The following is a 20,530-nucleotide window of genomic DNA, read 5'->3' on the forward strand; positions in this document are numbered from 1 at the left end:
AAATACAAAAATGAATCTAGAATATTTTTATCTGTATGTTTTCAGATTTTATGTTATGTTTTTGAAGTGAAGAATTTTCATAAATACAGGAGATTCGCGATACTGTGAACATCGGATAATGTAAACCTCCGGCTAACGTGCGCAACATTTTTTTTGCATTGAACACAACTAAAACTTTATCAGTTGAATTTGGTTCATTATCCAGTGTGAACGTACTTGAGGATGCCGTTTAAAAAAACTAAGAGCTTGACGTTGCACGAAAAATCTCTTGTAATTCAGGAGTTAAAGAGCGGCGCAAGTGTTACAAATTTAGCTAAAAAGTACGATGTGGCGAAATCTACAATTTGCAAGATAAAAAAACAAAGAGAAATAATCATTTCTTGTGCTGTGAAAAATACGTATGTTGGGCCAGGCAAACGAAGAACTAGCTCAGGACTACCAAGAATGGAAAAAAACTATTCAAATGACTTTCTCAAAAAATCATGATATAATCGCATATCTATTGATATTTGTAAAACCTGTACATGAAAGTAATTAATGTTAATAATAAATTACATGTTAACATACAGATAGGACATTGTATTTCTAAGAAGAGGTGTTAAAAATCTATGCGTTAGATCACACCTTCATTATCGTGAACAAATCGTTAACGTGAACAGTCGTTGTTTCATTTTGTTCACAGTCTACTGTATTGGTATATTGTATATCAAGAGTTGAAAATGAAAGATTTCACACGAGTTTGCAGAATTGAGCCACAAGCCGTAGGCGCGTGAAATCGAATTTTCAACACGTGGTATACACGATATTTTTCCGACGACCACAAAAAAAAAACGCTAATATTCGGTATTCCTTCAAACTTCAAATATTATTCGACAGAGCTGCGGACAAAACATACATTGGTGGCCATGGTTACTACAACTGTGTGCAATGATTTCATTGCGCACAGTCTAGAAGGTATCTGATTGGCTAACCAGTTTCATTGCACACGGGTTCGCTATTTGCATGCAATAGCCAACTTTCAATAATAGTTATTTACATTAGAGTACGGGATGTGAATTTTCCGGCACGACAACTGGTTTCGGGCACGATGGCGCAACCGAGTGCCTGATTAGTTGGAGGGCCGGAAAATACGTCCCGTACGACATTTGTATTAGACTTTTCGGCTGACCAAAATTTTAAATATTTTAAAAATCAAGACTAATTTTATTGTAGAATTTGACATCGTCAATAAAGAATCGAATGCTGTGGAATCAATTCCTTGACGACCGTGACCGCTCATTTGTTTTTTTCCTAACAAATTATTTGCCGGCTAAATTTTCACGGTCGTGCTTCAAAATTTGATTTTGGTGTATTAATCGAGTGAAAAAAATGTCTAGTATATAATATAGAGTGAGTTAAATGTGACACCAGAGGCAGTACAACTAGTGGCAGGACTAAATTCTGAATTATTACCACAAAAATCGAAACAACGTTACATAGGACAATTTTTTCTCACGAAAGTATGTAATAACTATTTTCCAACGTCAAGTCTGAAAATGACATTTCCATCACTCAATTTAGAGATGAAAGTAGGCGTTTGCATCACATGTGAGGAAAGTAAATCACTTCCCTCACTAGTGGGGAAAGTAAAAAAAAAAATTGATCCCCATTTAGGTACTTTCTTTAAAATAACGTTCATACATACATATACATTTATAAGAATTCTTTATTAACAATTAGCACATACAAAGATACTTAACTTTTTTATCAGTATTATAGAAATTAAATGTACAATTTTTTACACGAATTAAAACTCCAAATGTTCCTGATTTTTTTTTTTTTTTCTAAATAACGTGTCGGTACAGAGCTTGACGTTGACGCCAAACTAGCACTTCTTACTACTTGTCTCCATCTCAGTAACGGATTGTATTCCTTTCCGTAGCGTGCTCGAGATTTTATAGGTAATAATTCCAAAGATACCTAGTTCGCTGCTTCTTTAATTTCTGTATTTGGTAAATTAACAACACTATCTTCTACTTCCATCACTATTTGTTTAGTAAATTCTGATTAATTTTCACGTTTTGGTAAAAACACGACTTGACATTCATTAATTAAATTTTATTGTTTACTGTGAGCATGGAAACGTGATTTTCAAATTTTACTTCTATGTTGATTTGTATAAAATAATAAATTGATAATACCTATGCAAGATAAACCGAAAGCTCTTGACGTTGGAAAAAATAGTATGTTATATACGTGAGGAAAGGTCCATTGCTAAACTTGAATGATTAGATCAACTCGCTATCGCTCGTGATCCAATTGTCATTCGCGTTTAGCAATGCATCCCTTTCCTCACTTATATAACAATATACTATTCTTTAATTCACAAATTTTTAATAAACCATATTTTATTACAGGCAGTTTTATTAATAGGTGTTTGTGGTGCCTGTCTCCGAAAGGAGTTATATACTCTGAAAATGGAAAATGTCAAGACAAGATATTATATTGATAACTGACACAAAAACCAATATTTGTAGATCGTTTGCCATTACCAATCCAAACTGGGTTGAAACTGTGAAGAAATATATGGAAGTCAGGTTAAATTGGTAGTAATACAATTAAAACAATTTCAAATAAAATTGACAAATATTTGAACCTTGATTGCCCTATGGACACAAGATTGAAGTTCCTAAAATGATTCGTGATGACTGATGGCCTTCCTTCAACATCAAAAACAAAATGTACTGTGTTGCAGCTACAGCTAAAACAATGGTGCGTTGTGTCACAAACTTCGATACAGTGCGTTAATCTACTTGAATTTTTAGCAGGTGCTTCCAATGTAACCATCCAACATTGAGAATTCCATCATCACTACCGTAAGAGAAGCACCAGTACAACATATTGACATTCAACCTAGAAGTAATAAAGCTGACAGTTACCAAATTGTTTCTGCATTGTTCTCTAAAGTGGAGAATTGTAACAATAATGTTTACAACTGTAATTTTACAAAATAAATTATGTTAATAATGTTGCAAATTATTAAAATGTCTTGTACTTAACCACTACTTCCTGGTGAAAACGAATCATCTTTCTTCAGGTGAATACAAGATTTCGGGGTTAGATTGTTTTGTTTATTTTTTTTTCCAGTTGCACTTTAGCACTAACAGCTAGTACTGGATAAAGTAGGTACACAAAACCATATATCAACTTCTGTGGTTTAGTTTTATTGTGCAACTTTGCAGATATTTATGAAATACCTGACAATTGTCAAACTTTTTGACATATACAGCTGCCAACCCAATAGGTTGTATTTTCCCTGTTACGATTATGATTACTATTTATTGATCGATATAAATTAAACAAACACATTTATCGGAAAAATTATACAGGGAAATGTGTTTTTTTACACCAAATTAAAGTAACGTCTGGACACTTTAATTTTAAATTAACTGTGAAAAGAATATATCAACGGTGTCCGCACATTTTTCCCGTACTCCACTAGATTTTTCCCACATTCCACTAGAAATTCTTGACATTGTACGGGAAATCGCACCTCCCTTGACCTAAAGTCTAAGGTAACGCTATATTTCCCAGATTGGGAGGCCGAAATAGTTATTTGTGCGAATTTACGCATTTTTCATAGTGGTCGTCGGAAAAAGTAATTTTTAACTTCTGCTACTAATAAAATTATTATTTTTTAAAGGTTGTCCCGCCTTACTGTAGTATGTAAATAATCTATGTGACATGCATAATAGTTAACACTGCTTCCGGTGATTTAAAACTTGTATCTTTCGTTGGGTAAATCTTTCCTACTCTTGAAAATCAAATTGAGGTAGGTACCTTACACTACACAAATGCAGGATAGTTTCTTACAAACATTGCAACTGGCATGTCAAATAATTCATCTATTGCCAATGTGCTCTAATAGTACTGCAACAATGACCTGCAATAATTAGATACATATACCCTTACTGAACATATTTATCACATTCTGAGAAAGCCACAATCAAACACTTAGAAACTTACCGTTCAGTGGCGAGCTGCTAATTGTTTCAGGTATTCTCTGGATCTCTGGTGACTTCGGAAGCTGTCTCATTTTGTTGGTAAAAAAAACACACACACAACGGTCTGTTGATCGACACAGTTCATTCTGTAAAATACAATGAGCAATAAACACGTTCAGCAGAAACTTCGATTTTACAAAAGGTTAACATAACCTATATATGGCGCTACTCCCTTCACATTCGCTATCAATTAATTTTAACAATCAATAATGAACATAATAAACAAAATATGAAAAGAAAAACTTACAATTTCATTTATCCCACTGGCACTATCGCATTTAGTTTGAACACTTTTAACACCAAAACAAAAACAATGTGCAACAGGGGTTGACAGTTAAATAGGCGACCTTGACCTTTTTTACAATTCCTGTTTGAAGATGGCGCTAGGGATGGGCGATGTTTATCGATGTTGACCGAACATCGATGTTTCGGTTTTCGATGGTCGATGGTTTAGCATCGATATAACTCATTTAAAAACATCGATGTTTTTCGATGTTACAGTTTCGATGACGACCGATGTCTTGCGACAATGTGCGAAATGCGGGTTAGCGAGTTGCCACAACTCTACAACTGGGACTGAGCGACGGCCAGAAATTCGTAGAATAGAAAATTAACATACGGAGAAATACATTGTTTTAGCGCCTTCTTATATTATTTCCCTCTTTCTCGTTCTCGAACTTAATGCAGTTCTGCCTTGTCTGATGTCTCTGATATTTCAAAACAAATCCACGAAACGGCATGAAAATGCAGCATGTATTTTCTTGGAAGAAATATAGACTCCACCTGTTTGAATGTTTTATTTAGAATTTTATTTATTATTTTAGTTCAGTTTATTCATTGTCACTGTCTGCAAAGGCACTTGTAATAGTACCTTAGTAATAGTCGTAATAAAATAAATAGTTAAGTTTCCAATGGCTCCACCGAAAAGTCATCTGTGGCAATATTTCGAAAAAGGTAAAGAAAAAGATTTTGCTATCTGCAAGTTTTGCTCAAAAAAAAATCAAAACATGTGGGAACACATCTAATCTAAAATGTCACATCAAAAGTATGCATGGACATGTGTTATTATCAACACACAAAGACAAGGAACCTGAAACGGAACCATCAATCGCTGCACCTCGTAGCCCAGCCCACAGTACTGGAACCGCTTCGATTGCCTCTTTTGGCTCATTTGAATCAAATTTTAGTCTTGAATCATTGACTACTTCTTCTGACATTGCGACACCGCATAAGAAACAAAAAACTATTGGCGAGTCTTTCTCAGAAATTTTATCGTATAATCAAGGGGGACCAAAAAATTTGAAAATAACAAATGCGATTTTGTATTTTATTTGTCGTGACTACCAACCCATATCGGTTGTTGAAAATGAAGGATTTAAACATTTATTAAAAACTACGGCGCCTAATTACAAAATTCCTTCACGTAAAACAATTGGAACACTTTTGGATAAAAAATATGAAGCAATCTCATCTATTTTTAAGTCAAAAATTAAAAGGTTGGACCATTACAACATCACCACGGACATTTGGACTGAAGTTATGAATAGTTTTTATGAAGTTTTTTAGGTTTAACTATACATTTTATTGAGAATAGTGAGATAAAATCAGCCACTCTTGGCATTTTTGAACTAAATGAAAGGCACACAGCGGAGTATTTAATAGAAAAGATGGAAGTCATTTTTGAAGCCTGGGGAATCAAAGGTGATCACATTACTTCAGCAGTTAGCGATGGCGCTGCAAATATAACAAAAGGGCTGGAAACGATGTTTGGGAAAAAAAGACACCTTCACTGTTTCGCCCATCAGCTTAATTTAGTAGCAGAGCGTGCTATTCAATCAAGTGTCGAAATACAATGTTTAATAAAGAAGGTGAAAAATATAGTAACTTGGTTTAAGCAAAGCAATAATGCTAGCGACCAACTGAGGAAAGCACAAAATGAGGGTGAACCAAAAAAATTAATCCAAGAAGTTTCAACTCGGTGGAATTCAACATATTATATGATTCAACGTTTTTTGGAACTTCAAGAAATTATTAATCAAATCGTAAATAGAAACACAACAGCCCCAATAATGACTACTGCAAGAGATTCTGAAACATTAACTGAAGTTTTACATTTATTGCAACCTCTTGAAGCAACAACAAAAGAGATTTCTGGTCAGCAATATACGACAAGTAGTTTAATTATTCCTTTAATTTACAATCTTCAAAAAAGAATTTCCAATCTTGCTCCTCAAAGTGATTTTGGAAAAAGTTTGAAATCTTCACTATTATTTCACTGTGAAAAAAGATTTGGTTCTGCTGAAAAGGTGCAGTTATTAGCAATTGCAACTCTCCTAGATCCACGATTTAAAAAGATGTATTTCAAGGATCCAATAAATTGCGCTTTAGCAGTTTCTGAAATCCAACGCCTAATTAATGAGTATTCTGCAACTACTTCTGACCTCTCTGAAGTTCAACAATTACCCAACGATCAATCAGCCAGTTCTTGTAAGTTATACATATAGACATTGATTATGAATGCGATTATGTTTAGCAACTTTTTTTTTAGCTGCAACAGCAGAAAACCTTGATAGTTGGGCAGATCATCACCTTTTGGTTACAGAAAATTTTAAAAATAAAATTGGAGATAACCATACATCTGAACTCTCCTTATATTTGAAAAGTCCTGTAATACCACTTCAGCAAAATCCGATTCGTTGGTGGGACACAAATGACATTACAAACAGTTTTCCAATCTTGGCTAAAATTGCTTTGAAATATTTAGGAAGTGTGGCAACGTCAGTTCCATCGGAACGGCTTTTTTCCAAAGCAGGTCAAATTGTGACGCAACAACGAAACAGGCTCAAGGGAAAAAGGGTGTCACAATTATTGTTTTTGCAATCCATTGACAAAATTTTTTGGGATTTTTAAAGTTTTTTATTAAAATGTATGTAGTGTGAGAAAATGTATTTTTTTAAACATAATTAAATTAATAATTCACTACTATGTTTATCGTAGACATATACATTATTGTACTTTGTTTCTTTTTTTTTTAATATAAATACTTTTTTATCATATTGATATTTGTTCCCACAACGTTTTTTTTTTCATCGATGCTCGATATTTTAACATCGATGATTTGTGTCCGATGTTTAATTACCATCGATGTATGAAGCCGATGTTAACATCGATGGTCAACATCGATATTGTCGTTCGATGTCCCATCCCTAGATGGCGCTCAACACATTTGATGTTCTTCTATCTTCTGTAAATTAATAATAAAATAAAGCACATTTATTTATAAATATGTGTTAGTTTTTTTTCACAAGGATTTTATTCGTTAATTTTTAACCTATACTCTTTATGGGGAATTTTGCTTTGACATTGGTACTTATAGTTGCCTGATATTATTGGTATCACTGTTAACCGTTCTGTGATTTACGTTTAAATTATTTGAATTCGACAGTTACCAAGGTGATTTGTTTATTTTGAATTTATTGAAGTTTTTATTGATCTCAAATGAAAATTATGGATGTGTATATTGAAAAATAATTTATCCTGCAAATTAAAATTTTCAGGTAATGAACCATATTAGCAGAAATATCAGTATAGAAAAAAATGTGCAGTTCCAAAGTACGGAAAAAAAATTCTTGAGGACTCTACAATAAAATATTTTAAATTTCCTAAAAATCTGCAACTGGGACTAGAATGACTTCGAGTTGTGAATAACCCGGACAAATAATTCTTCACTCCTATACAGTATGTGCATTTTCAAGACAAACAGTTTCAAACACCCCAAAAGATAAAATTAAATCGAGGTGAAATACTCACTATTGTTAATGAATTAGTGGATATTGACGACCCACCCAAGACTTTAAAATATATTGAAAATTCATGTGATGCACAGCAAAACATGATGTGAATAATGTTGGTATGTAAATGTTAAAAAAAATTCGTAGGTATACAGTGAGCGGCAAAAGTATAGAATAAATTCATTAAAAATTAAACAAAATTTTTTTCAAAAAAATCTTTGGACAGGGCAATTTTAGTTTATAAAAATACATATTTTAATATAAAATAAAATTCCAAGCAGTCATTTGTTTTCAAGTTATGACGTCATCGATAGTTTTTTTAAATGGAAACCCCCTATTTTTTTTCTTGATTTTGATATCCCTTTTAATTGTCTAAACGCCACTATAAAAATTGTGTTACCTTACATAAGGAAATTTTTGAGAAAAAAAAAAATAAAATTGAAAAGAATAAATTTTATAACGAACAAAAACAAGTCAAAAACTGTGTTAGGTAAGTACTTAAAATTATGGAATTAAATGTTCGAATTGCCATCCCCCAGCTTGTTGACAATAAGCAAATTTATGAAGAAATTCCCCCTGTTTTAGTTTTATCCCAGCACCCAATCAAAATTAAAATTTCTATACGTTGTGTTTTTGTTAAATGAGTCATTTTCGAAAACGTTTTGTAAAACACAAAACACACAGGAATGAAATTGACACTAACATTTGACTGTTTGATTTACCTACTTGTTTTTTTGACTTGTTTTTGTTCGTTATAAAATTTATTTTTTCTCAAAAATTTCCTTACGTAAGATAACAAAATTTTTATACTGTCATTTAGACAATTAAAGGGGCTATCAGAATCAAGAAAAAAATAGGGGGTTTCCATTTAAAAAAAGTATCGATGACGTCATCACTCAAAAACAAATGACTGCTTGGAATTTTCTTTGGTACTAAAATAAACTAAAATTGACCTATCCAAAGATTTTTTTGAAAAAAATGTTGTTTAATTTTTAAGGAATTTATTCCATACTTTTGCCGCTCACTGTATATCAATACTTACCTAATATTATTTGAAGATGGCTTACTCTATTATTTGATTATACACTGCATATTTTAGGTGAAATGTCCACTTCAGTTACTCCAGAGGCAATGGAAATTAATAATTTGCCTTCAACGTCCACACATATTGCAAATCCATGTGATCCACCCCAAAACGAGGAGGTGAAAATTGATGTTAAGTATGTTCTGCGTTCTGGATTTATGCATACACTGCGTTTTTTATTTGTGAGGACAATTTTTCTTAATGAACATCCATCGATCACATCTAGTACCTACCTACCTAGATTCCCGCTTGAGCCAACTCAGTAATGCCATGATATTTTAAAGTTGACTGGCAACTTTTAAATGTTTACAAAATTTTGGCATCAGACTTGTCTTCCTTTTTTTTTTGGTCTCGATTGTATTTCGTAATAAAGAAGAAGGATAAGGGACCGTATAAGGACACCCTTATTAAATTTTATCATGATTCTAATTACCAGTGTTCGGACGAGTCGACCAGTACAACTTTGCGTAACACGCATATCACATACAGGGTGATGATTCTGAAATAAGTTTGGAAAAAAAACCCGGTAATTGATGATGATGAGAAGAAGTCATTGACAAAAAAATTTTCTTATAAAAGTTTTTTCGTTTTCGAGATACAAATGATTGAAAATTTGGTCAAAATTGCTAGTAGGCTGGTGAGTTAAAGGTGATCACCTGATTATCTTGGTAGTTTAGTAACAATAATAATCAAAGGTACCCGTCAGTCACAAACGCAACCTTACTCCTGTCGTTCATTTCCAATTTCCATAGAAACATTTACAAAGCAGTGTGCTTGCACCACGGCCTCCTAGATTCATAAGAGACTCGTCTCTTCCGGCCTGTCGCATTCGATAAATATTTGTTTTTGAAAATTCCCCCAAGGTTGGTAGAACTAACTAATTTGTATAGAAGGTTGCCTCGTTGAAAATTGGGGGAGGGGGGGAAAAGTAACTCGTGACGTAAAATTAACCCAGAAATTTTGAGTGTTCGAATAGAACCCAAGGTTTATAAGCTCCCTGAAGTTTATTGGGTGGCTTTTTGGGCTCTATTCTAGTACATGATCGACACTCGATAGACTCTGTCGTAAAAGTTTAGTACATTGTGACGTCACGAGTAACTTTTGCGGAGGGGAAAAAATTCAAACTATTGTTTTAAATGGAAGCGAGGCAACCTTCTATACAAATTAGTCAGTTCTACCAACCTTGAAGTCCCCGTATAGTATGTCCATCTAGCGACTTTAATGTGACCCATATATACAGGATTATTCTAAATGATTGTAGTCGAAGTAGGCCATGTCCATGTTATTAAATTTTTGCCGCTTTCATGTGAACTGTTAATTTTGTCGCTGTCACTGTCATTTTTAGGTGAAAAGTGCGGTGATGAGAATTTTATTTATTTTTGTTGAATTAAGGACAGAATCCAGAAATATTGAGTTGTTTTACAACCAATTCTGTAATATTGAGTTGTTTTGCACATACTTTAACTCCCGTGTGTACTCACTTATTCACATAATTTTGATGTTTTTTATGTGTAGCGACAACCATAAATTTTACATTCAATTTTCACGCCTATTTCGACTACAATAATTTAGAATAACCCTGTGTAACTACCACGGCCTCCTAAATTCATAAGAGACTCGTCTCTTATCCGGTCGGCCGCATTCGTAGTTCTAAGCATTATTTTTGTTTTGTAGGGTGCGCCACAATACGGGGCTTATGTGTTGTAATGATTGCCTGCCTTGCAGGAAATTATTGTTTTATAGATGTGTTTTCAACAGTTTTAACGCACATACATCTGACACTTTTTCAAAATCTCAAACCAAAAACATTTTTTATGAACGGTAAATTTAATTTCAACAATTTTCTTTTTTATAATCTTTTTTTATTTGTCTGTGAGTGGAAGTTACAAAAATTTAGAATGACAGGAAGTTCTAATTTTTAAATAAGTGTCTCACTCACATTTTACCATGAACGGGACAATGAATTAGTGGATTTCCCGAAAGATTGAGGCCAAGATATTTTTCAAAACAAAATTTATATTTTGTTATATAATTAGGATGAATCAGGTATAATAAACAAGTAATAATTAAATGTACATATAGAAATAAATTTTGTTATATAAAGTAGGGATGGGACATCGAACGACAATATCGATGTTGACCATCGATGTTAACATCGGCTTCATACATCGATGGTAATTAAACATCGGACACAAATCATCGATGTTAAAATATCGAGCATCGATGAAAAAAAAAACGTTGTGGGAACAAATATCAATATGATAAAAAAGTATTTATATTAAAAAAAAAAGAAACAAAGTACAATAATGTATATGTCTACGATAAACATAGTAGTGAATTATTAATTTAATTATGTTTAAAAAAATACATTTTCTCACACTACATACATTTTAATAAAAAACTTTAAAAATCCCAAAAAATTTTGTCAATGGATTGCAAAAACAATAATTGTGACACCCTTTTTCCCTTGAGCCTGTTTCGTTGTTGCGTCACAATTTGACCTGCTTTGGAAAAAAGCCGTTCCGATGGAACTGACGTTGCCACACTTCCTAAATATTTCAAAGCAATTTTAGCCAAGATTGGAAAACTGTTTGTAATGTCATTTGTGTCCCACCAACGAATCGGATTTTGCTGAAGTGGTATTACAGGACTTTTCAAATATAAGGAGAGTTCAGATGTATGGTTATCTCCAATTTTATTTTTAAAATTTTCTGTAACCAAAAGGTGATGATCTGCCCAACTATCAAGGTTTTCTGCTGTTGCAGCTAAAAAAAAAGTTGCTAAACATAATCGCATTCATAATCAATGTCTATATGTATAACTTACAAGAACTGGCTGATTGATCGTTGGGTAATTGTTGAACTTCAGAGAGGTCAGAAGTAGTTGCAGAATACTCATTAATTAGGCGTTGGATTTCAGAAACTGCTAAAGCGCAATTTATTGGATCCTTGAAATACATCTTTTTAAATCGTGGATCTAGGAGAGTTGCAATTGCTAATAACTGCACCTTTTCAGCAGAACCAAATCTTTTTTCACAGTGAAATAATAGTGAAGATTTCAAACTTTTTCCAAAATCACTTTGAGGAGCAAGATTGGAAATTCTTTTTTGAAGATTGTAAATTAAAGGAATAATTAAACTACTTGTCGTATATTGCTGACCAGAAATCTCTTTTGTTGCTGCTTCAAGAGGTTGCAATAAATGTAAAACTTCAGTTAATGTTTCAGAATCTCTTGCAGTAGTCATTATTGGGGCTGTTGTGTTTCTATTTACGATTTGATTAATAATTTCTTGAAGTTCCAAAAAACGTTGAATCATATAATATGTTGAATTCCACCGAGTTGAAACTTCTTGGATTAATTTTTTTGGTTCACCCTCATTTTGTGCTTTCCTCAGTTGGTCGCTAGCATTATTGCTTTGCTTAAACCAAGTTACTATATTTTTCACCTTCTTTATTAAACATTGTATTTCGACACTTGATTGAATAGCACGCTCTGCTACTAAATTAAGCTGATGGGCGAAACAGTGAAGGTGTCTTTTTTTCCCAAACATCGTTTCCAGCCCTTTTGTTATATTTGCAGCGCCATCGCTAACTGCTGAAGTAATGTGATCACCTTTGATTCCCCAGGCTTCAAAAATGACTTCCATCTTTTCTATTAAATACTCCGCTGTGTGCCTTTCATTTAGTTCAAAAATGCCAAGAGTGGCTGATTTTATCTCACTATTCTCAATAAAATGTATAGTTAAACCTAAAAAACTTCATAAAAACTATTCATAACTTCAGTCCAAATGTCCGTGGTGATGTTGTAATGGTCCAACCTTTTAATTTTTGACTTAAAAATAGATGAGATTGCTTCATATTTTTTATCCAAAAGTGTTCCAATTGTTTTACGTGAAGGAATTTTGTAATTAGGCGCCGTAGTTTTTAATAAATGTTTAAATCCTTCATTTTCAACAACCGATATGGGTTGGTAGTCACGACAAATAAAATACAAAATCGCATTTGTTATTTTCAAATTTTTTGGTCCCCCTTGATTATACGATAAAATTTCTGAGAAAGACTCGCCAATAGTTTTTTGTTTCTTATGCGGTGTCGCAATGTCAGAAGAAGTAGTCAATGATTCAAGACTAAAATTTGATTCAAATGAGCCAAAAGAGGCAATCGAAGCGGTTCCAGTACTGTGGGCTGGGCTACGAGGTGCAGCGATTGATGGTTCCGTTTCAGGTTCCTTGTCTTTGTGTGTTGATAATAACACATGTCCATGCATACTTTTGATGTGACATTTTAGATTAGATGTGTTCCCACATGTTTTGATTTTTTTTTGAGCAAAACTTGCAGATAGCAAAATCTTTTTCTTTACCTTTTTCGAAATATTGCCACAGATGACTTTTCGGTGGAGCCATTGGAAACTTAACTATTTATTTTATTACGACTATTACTAAGGTACTATTACAAGTGCCTTTGCAGACAGTGACAATGAATAAACTGAACTAAAATAATAAATAAAATTCTAAATAAAACATTCAAACAGGTGGAGTCTATATTTCTTCCAAGAAAATACATGCTGCATTTTCATGCCGTTTCGTGGATTTGTTTTGAAATATCAGAGACATCAGACAAGGCAGAACTGCATTAAGTTCGAGAACGAGAAAGAGGGAAATAATATAAGAAGGCGCTAAAACAATGTATTTCTCCGTATGTTAATTTTCTATTCTACGAATTTCTGGCCGTCGCTCAGTCCCAGTTGTAGAGTTGTGGCAACTCGCTAACCCGCATTTCGCACATTGTCGCAAGACATCGGTCGTCATCGAAACTGTAACATCGAAAAACATCGATGTTTTTAAATGAGTTATATCGATGCTAAACCATCGACCATCGAAAACCGAAACATCGATGTTCGGTCAACATCGATAAACATCGCCCATCCCTAATATAAAGTCATTTACGCAGAATTATTTTGTGTCAAGGATACTCCACATTTTTTTCCAAACTTATTTCAGAATCAGCCTGTATAAACACGATTCAGCTGGTTGGCATTACACAGTCACGGCACGTCATCATTCAGCGGCGGACAACTAGCAGCGGGGATATTTTGTAAACATTTAGCCGAGGGCTGCGTTGCACAATCATTTTATTAGTAATAATATTAGTCTTGTAACTAGTAAAATTATGTTGCACAATCTCATATCTAGTAATTTCAAGTTACTATGGCGGCCAAAAAATGTTGGCCATCACTTTCTTGGCATTCAAGTAAAGTGTAAATAAACCTTTAGGAATCGTAACCTCACTTTCGATTCTTGTCATTTTGACAATCAATTTAAACTGTTTGAAGCTCAGATATTCCAAAAATCCGACATGAATAAACAAAATTATAGCAATCGTACATAGATAACCTGAGGTAAACATTCTGTGTAGTAGAAATGAGAAAATAATTTGGAGTTTTGAAATTTACCACCCAAAAAAATTAAGGTACTATATCACAAAGGTATCGCCAACGGTGCAGAGATATATCTCCCTCTCTTTTAATTTCGAGCAATGTTAAGTAAATCTGTTTTGACACGATACAAAAATCCCGTAAAATTGTGTACTGCTATCTTTGTCACACTTACTGGATTTATTGATAATGTCCTCTCTTTTAATTTCGAGGCGAAAAATTATGGAGCGGAATGGCGCTACCTTCTAAAGATATAGTACCTTAAAAAAAATAACGTTCATAATCAAGACGGTAATCACGATGACAATAAAGTACGGATTACAAATATTTTTTTTGAATTGACAGACAATGACGGCCAAAATTTTTTGGCCGGCATAGTACAAGTTGTAAAATGGAAAAATATTTGTGTATTTTAGACTGATTTTATTAGTAGCTGTTGCACAATGGCAGACACAAATCAATTAATATATTAGTTTTGTAGTTTTTAATGTCAAATTTTCACAAGCAAAACGTCGCTAATAAATATTAACATCCGAATTTACAAGTTGAAATTATTTTGTTCAAAACGTTAGACGACTTATTGTACGAATCTAGTAGTGAAGATGAAGCATTTCCAAATCGCAGAAGGCAGCGTAGGGCTAAAATTTTTCGCCCTCGAATTAATTTTTCGTTTGAATCTAGAGTGGATTTTTGGAGCGGTTTAGAATGCCCGCAGAAAAAATGGAATTGTTGTTAGAACAAATAGGTTAGAGGCTGCAACATAATAGCGGAAGAAGTGAAGCTCTTACGGCTAAACAACAATTATGTATAGCACTACATTGGTTTGGAAGTGGTACCCAATACCACACCATTTCTGATACGCATGGGGTAAATAAAGCAACAGTATGTTGTGCTATAAAAAATGTTGTTAATGTAGTGAATAGAACTTTATTTAATCGTGTTGTGTCATGGCCAGAAAATATCGAAGAGGAAATTAGAAGTTTTTATGGAATTGCTAATTTTCCTCATGTATGTGGGGTTGTGGATGGCTCACTTATACCATTAGATGCACCCTTTGCACATGAAGCTGCGTTTGTCGATCGTTGGGGTGATCATTTAATTAACTGCATGTTTGTATTTGGCAGCAGGAGTTTTTTTTTATGTAAGCGCTCGATGGCCAGGCAGTGTCCATGATGCTCGTGTATTTCGACACAGTAGTCTCTATAGGAGAATGGAATGGCAGAATATTTTTCCCAATGCGGTCATATTAGGGGATTCTGCATATCCCTTAAAAGAATGGCTTATGACACCCCTTCATCATAATCCTAACAATATTAATGAGCAGACATATAATCGCCGCCACAAAGGAACCAGACAAGTTATAGAAGGCCAATTATGTGCAATACCTCGTCCACTTCATTTAGTTTATTGTCCTTTCCTCCTCCAGTAACAGTTTTTTTTAATTATCGATTTTTTGCTAAGGTTGTTAATGAAAATCTTCAGAAACACGAACTAAAACTAACTTACCGTGCAACATTTTCGCACATTTGGCAACCACACATGTATGTCCACTCTTTGTTGGAGGGGACTAATCCCAAAGAAAGGGCATAATCATTAATTTCTTTCCACGCTCCGAATAGTACACGTTTATTTTCTTTAATTTTATTTAAAATGCATAGTTTCAACTTGCCTTGGTCGTCGCGTTTACCCATATTTATAATTTTAAGAGGTTTGAATAAATTGCAATTGATTGTGCAAATCTTCCTTGGCTAATACTTTTTTGCATTCTTTAATGCTTACCGCATTGTCGGGTAAGTTTGAAACAAAATTTTTAATTTCCTCAAAATATTTTGAATAAAAAAAAAAGAAGCTCCCAACCATGTTCCCCATCTGGTAATAACTGGTTGTGGTGGTAAAGTTAAATTTGGACACTGTAGTGACCCAGTTTAAAATTTTAATTTTAATTTCCAGTACCGCCACGAGAGCGCGCCAAATGTGAAGGTACTAAGATACTATATCTTTAGAAGATAGCGCCTTTCCGCTCAACAATTTTTCGCCTCGAAATTAAAAGAGAGGACATTATCGATAAATCCCGTGAGTGTGACAAAGATAGAAGCATACACAATTTTAAGGGATGTTTGTATCGTGTCAAACAGATTGCTCGAAATTAAAAGAGAGAGAGATATATCTCTGCACCGTTGGCTATACCTTTGTGATTTAGTACCTTAGAAGGTACTAGCGGCTAAACTAGGAACTAAGGGATGGGGTCGGCAATCCTGGGGAGTTGGCAACTCTAAAGGAGAGCGGAAATATATATACTGTAGCAGACACAATATTCGGACACCCAATAAACCTAAGCAAAGTACCCACAATGATGTTAACAATAAGCAGTAACCACAGCCATAAATCACCAAACTGTGAGGGTTCGCTTGAAAGTTTGCGGCACGGACCGTACTTGAAAAAATCTTAATTAGGGAAAAGCCAGCGGATGTAGTTTCTATTCAACACAACGCAGATGGCCCACAGTAATTTTTTCAATTTTGTGGGGTTATTTGGTCGATACCTTTTCTTAAAAATTGTAATGTTTCATGCCCAAATTTTGGAAAATTAAATATCATTGAAGATGCAATGATACGGAGGAAGGCGTAAAATTGTGTGACCATATTTTTTTGCAATTTCATCAGTCGCAAAACGTTTTTTTAAAGAAACTGTACTGCCCCTGGAATTTCATAATACGGTCCATCGTAAGAAATTCTTAAGCGTGTTTGCAATCTCCCATTGATTTACCACCAACCGACCCTTTCTATTGTGGGTCTAATTATGGGCACTTGGTTTGGGTTTATTGGGTGTCCGAATATTGTGTCTGCTACAGTATATAAATTCACTTTTGATTGGTTTTTCGAAACGAACACACCGTGCGAAGAGCGATCCATATTCAAAAATGTGTAAGTTAAATCTGAATCAATTACACTACCGTACCGAGTAGATATTTTGTGTCCCCGTGAAGAATCCGCCGTTTTTAATCCACCCGGGTAATTTATCCCACGTTCGTTGTCTTTTTGTTTTTTTGGGACCAGAGCCACATGGTAAGGGTATGTTGTAGCTATGATTTTGTTGCATGCTGTTTCTTTCGAGAAGCGCCAAACTGTTCATTTTAAGCGTTATCCCTAAGTTCCTCCCGGAAGGTTCATTTTTCAGGCAATCTGTTACTTTCCAAAATTAGTAGCCGTCGTCCGAATCACGTGCGTTCGTTTTGTTTTCCTTTCGCTAACATTTTCTAACGGCACTCGATCCGCCATTTTTCGTGTAGCATTGCCAGCGATTATCGTACTCGTTATTTATGTTGCTTACTGATATTTGTGCCATTTGAAGCGTTTTATTTTATCGTTGTTTAACTTAGCGCTTTGTTCTCTTTTATTTGATCACTAGCTGACCCGATAAACTTCGTATCACCTAAAATCGCTGTTCGTTAGTCTCGTTAAAACTCAAAAACGGCTTCACCGATTTGAATATTTTTTTTGTAACATTTTGATTAGCCATAATCAATCTTAATCAATCTTTCAACTTCAATTCATTGAGATCAATAGTACAGGCTATATCTTCTTATACGGTTTGAATTTCGTTCGGTTATTAAATGAAACTTGTTTACAATTCCAATGAATTTGATGTCTTTTATGTACATGAAATATAACACAAAACGATCACAAACAAATTTAGGTATTGAAATTTGGACAAGACAACGTCTGTCGAGTCAGCTCTTCGCGATGTTATAATATTGGGTTACATTACAGATTGATTTGACAACTTTCAAAATTGCGCGACTATGAACTGTCAAAAAAATGTCAACTCTATCCCACCCACACCCAATATTTACATTTCGATTGCAAGATCGATGTTCAAGCAAACAATCCGATTGGTTTGATTCCCAATTTCACAATCAGCTGTCAAAAAGAATCGTCTTCTGCGGCTCCAATTTGCAAGGGAACACCTTGCATGGACACTTGAAGAGTGGAAAAAACATACTTTGGTCTGATGAGAGTAAGTTTAACCTGTACTCTGATGATGGTAAAGGGTACGTTCGGCGTCCAATTAATCAGCGTTACAACAAACGGTACACAACAGCAACAGTCAAGTTTGGAGGTGGTAATATTATGGTGTGGGGGTGTTTTTCCTGGCATGGACTAGGTCCTTTACATCGTATTACTGATAAAATGGACCAGTTTCAATACAAAGAAATTTTAGAAACAGTGATGCTTCCACATGCGCAAGAGAATCTTCCGGAAAATTTGCAGTTTCAACAAGACAACGATTCAAAACACTGCAAAAAGTGTGAAAAATTGGATAAATAGTAGCGATATCCAAGTTCTACTTTGGCTTAAATTGTCTTTTTTTATATCGCCTGCGGGAAAGCCGGAAGGGTACTTACAGCCAAATCAAAAAAAATATCACAACCGTTTCACACGTGAGGTACACTCTGTATAGTGCGAGTTGCCGTGTGGACCGTCCTATGGTCTGAGATGCTGACTGGTGCGGAGTCGCAGGGAGTGCGTCACTTACTTCAAGAGAGTCACTGAGTAAACCCGCTAATCGTGTAACAATTTGAATATGTAACATTCTACAATATAATCGTTCGATCTTAAACCCTTTTTAATCGCGGAGTAACCCCCAAGTCCATCGCCAGTCCGACGACACACGGTTCACGTGGACCATCTGGGCCCGTGCGTAGAGATAAAAAACAGAAATATCCACATTTTAGTGATTATAGACGCGTTTACCAAGTTTCTTCATCGTAATCCATTTCAAGTGTTTTTCAAAACTTGGCATTTTGCTAATAATACAGCACAGCATCATGCAGATGACAAACTTTACAAAATAACTCCTCTTCTGAATATTCTGCGAGAATATTTCCAGTCAAAAGTTGTTCCCGGTGAATACCTGTGCATTGACGAAACGTTGGTGTCCTTCAAAGGCAGACTCAACAACAGACATAAATTTAGCATAAATCTGTTCAAACTGTGTTTGAAAGGTGGTTATTTATATGATCTGAAAGTATACTGTGGTCAAGAAAACGACAAAGGGCGATCTGAAACAGTGCCTACAAAAGTAGTGATGAATCTGGTTCAACAAATAACGGGAAAAGAACGCACTTTGTGCACTGATAATTATTATACTTCAGTGGAACTCGCACACAAGTTGCTTGATGAAAAAACCTATTTATTGTTTTATGTTACGATTTAAATTTCGCGGTAAATCGTAAAGGCGAGAACGTTCTAGAACATTCCAGAACGGGCTCTCGGACCCCGACTTCCGGTACCGGCCGCGTCAATTCGGCGAGAGGAGGGGAAAATATATAAAGGTGGAGCAGACGCCATGTCAGGGGTTCTCGACAGGTTCTCGACTAGTTCAGGTCAGAGGTTACGACCGATCCGTGTGTGAGTGTTGTATTCAAAGGGGGAGATTAGGGGGTGTTTTAGTGTGCAACAGGTGCTGGCGAACCCGTGGAGGAAGACCGATTCGGCTGGGAAATCGTCCTAGAAGAATTCCAACCGAAACGTCGCGGCGGATAAAGGCTTCCTTCACGAGGGTCATCGACCCTAGGCTTCAGCGGATTAATTTCACCACCCTGTTGGGCCGACGTCATCCCCCAGGACCCCACCGGAGAGCAGGACCTCACACCGGAATGTCCCTGGCCGAGGAACCCGAGTCCAGGAGGAACTCATATCTGGCAAGGTCCTTCAGCGTCTTTCTTTTACTTCATGCCATCTTGGCACATTTCTTTTACGTTGATTTACGTTATCAGACCTGGAGTGACCTCGCCAGAAACGACGCGCTCGCTGGCTCTCGGAAGTTTTTTTTTTATTATTTATCACTTTACTTTATCGTTTCCATTTTTTTACACCGGGGCTAAACCTGACTAATTCACGCCTATCCCTAGGAAGTGTCGAGGGGAGGGAGGACCCCGAGGACTTTCCGAGGATACGGACGGCGTGATAGACCAGCGGCGGAAAAAGGACTCGGAGGACCTTCCTCCAGCTCTCGCTCTTCCCAGGACTCTTTTTGGATTTCAAGCCCCAGGCCCGGTGTAAGGGAAGTTTTGGTTTAATTTTCATTGATTGGTCATTTGTAACTTTTAAGAGATAGCCTGGTAGTACCGGCACTGTTCGTGAATTTAACTAGTTTTTAAGCGCCTTCAGCGTGTT

The 20,530-nt window shown here is 35.2% G+C and overlaps 1 protein-coding gene and 2 long non-coding RNA genes across 3 annotated transcripts in view; 2 read left to right on the top strand and 1 right to left on the bottom strand.

The window, feature by feature from the left end:
- The first annotated feature begins 700 nt into the window (after positions 1–700).
- Positions 701–3,024, top strand: LOC138127761 (uncharacterized). The gene is made up of 2 exons (XR_011158394.1): positions 701–1,499; positions 2,397–3,024. It is a non-coding gene; the product is annotated as an uncharacterized lncRNA (long non-coding RNA).
- A 1,093-nt stretch (positions 3,025–4,117) lies between these two features.
- The window catches only part of LOC138127749 (uncharacterized), a 19,780-nt gene continuing 3,367 nt past the window's right edge, over positions 4,118–20,530 (bottom strand). The window contains exon 4 of the long non-coding RNA XR_011158377.1: positions 4,118–4,129. This is a non-coding gene — a long non-coding RNA (uncharacterized lncRNA). The remainder of the gene's footprint in view (positions 4,130–20,530) is intronic.
- On the top strand, positions 4,925–7,208 carry LOC138128156 (zinc finger BED domain-containing protein 4-like). The gene is made up of 2 exons (XM_069044333.1): positions 4,925–5,589; positions 6,592–7,208. The coding sequence occupies exons 1-2, from the start codon at positions 5,091–5,093 to the stop codon at positions 6,951–6,953; spliced, it is 861 nt and encodes a 286-aa protein (XP_068900434.1). The 5' UTR covers positions 4,925–5,090; the 3' UTR covers positions 6,954–7,208.

This window comes from Tenebrio molitor, chromosome 4 (assembly GCF_963966145.1).
Source record: "Tenebrio molitor chromosome 4, icTenMoli1.1, whole genome shotgun sequence".
NCBI classification, from domain to species: domain Eukaryota; kingdom Metazoa; phylum Arthropoda; class Insecta; order Coleoptera; family Tenebrionidae; genus Tenebrio; species Tenebrio molitor.

Coding starts and splice junctions, on each gene's coding strand:
- LOC138128156 (XM_069044333.1), top strand. CDS start 5,091: ATGCATGGACATGTGTTATTATCAACACACAAAGACAAGGAACCTGAA. Junction 5,590..6,591: donor TTGGACTGAAGTTATGAATA/GTTTTTATGAAG, acceptor CTTTTTTTTTAG/CTGCAACAGCAGAAAACCTT.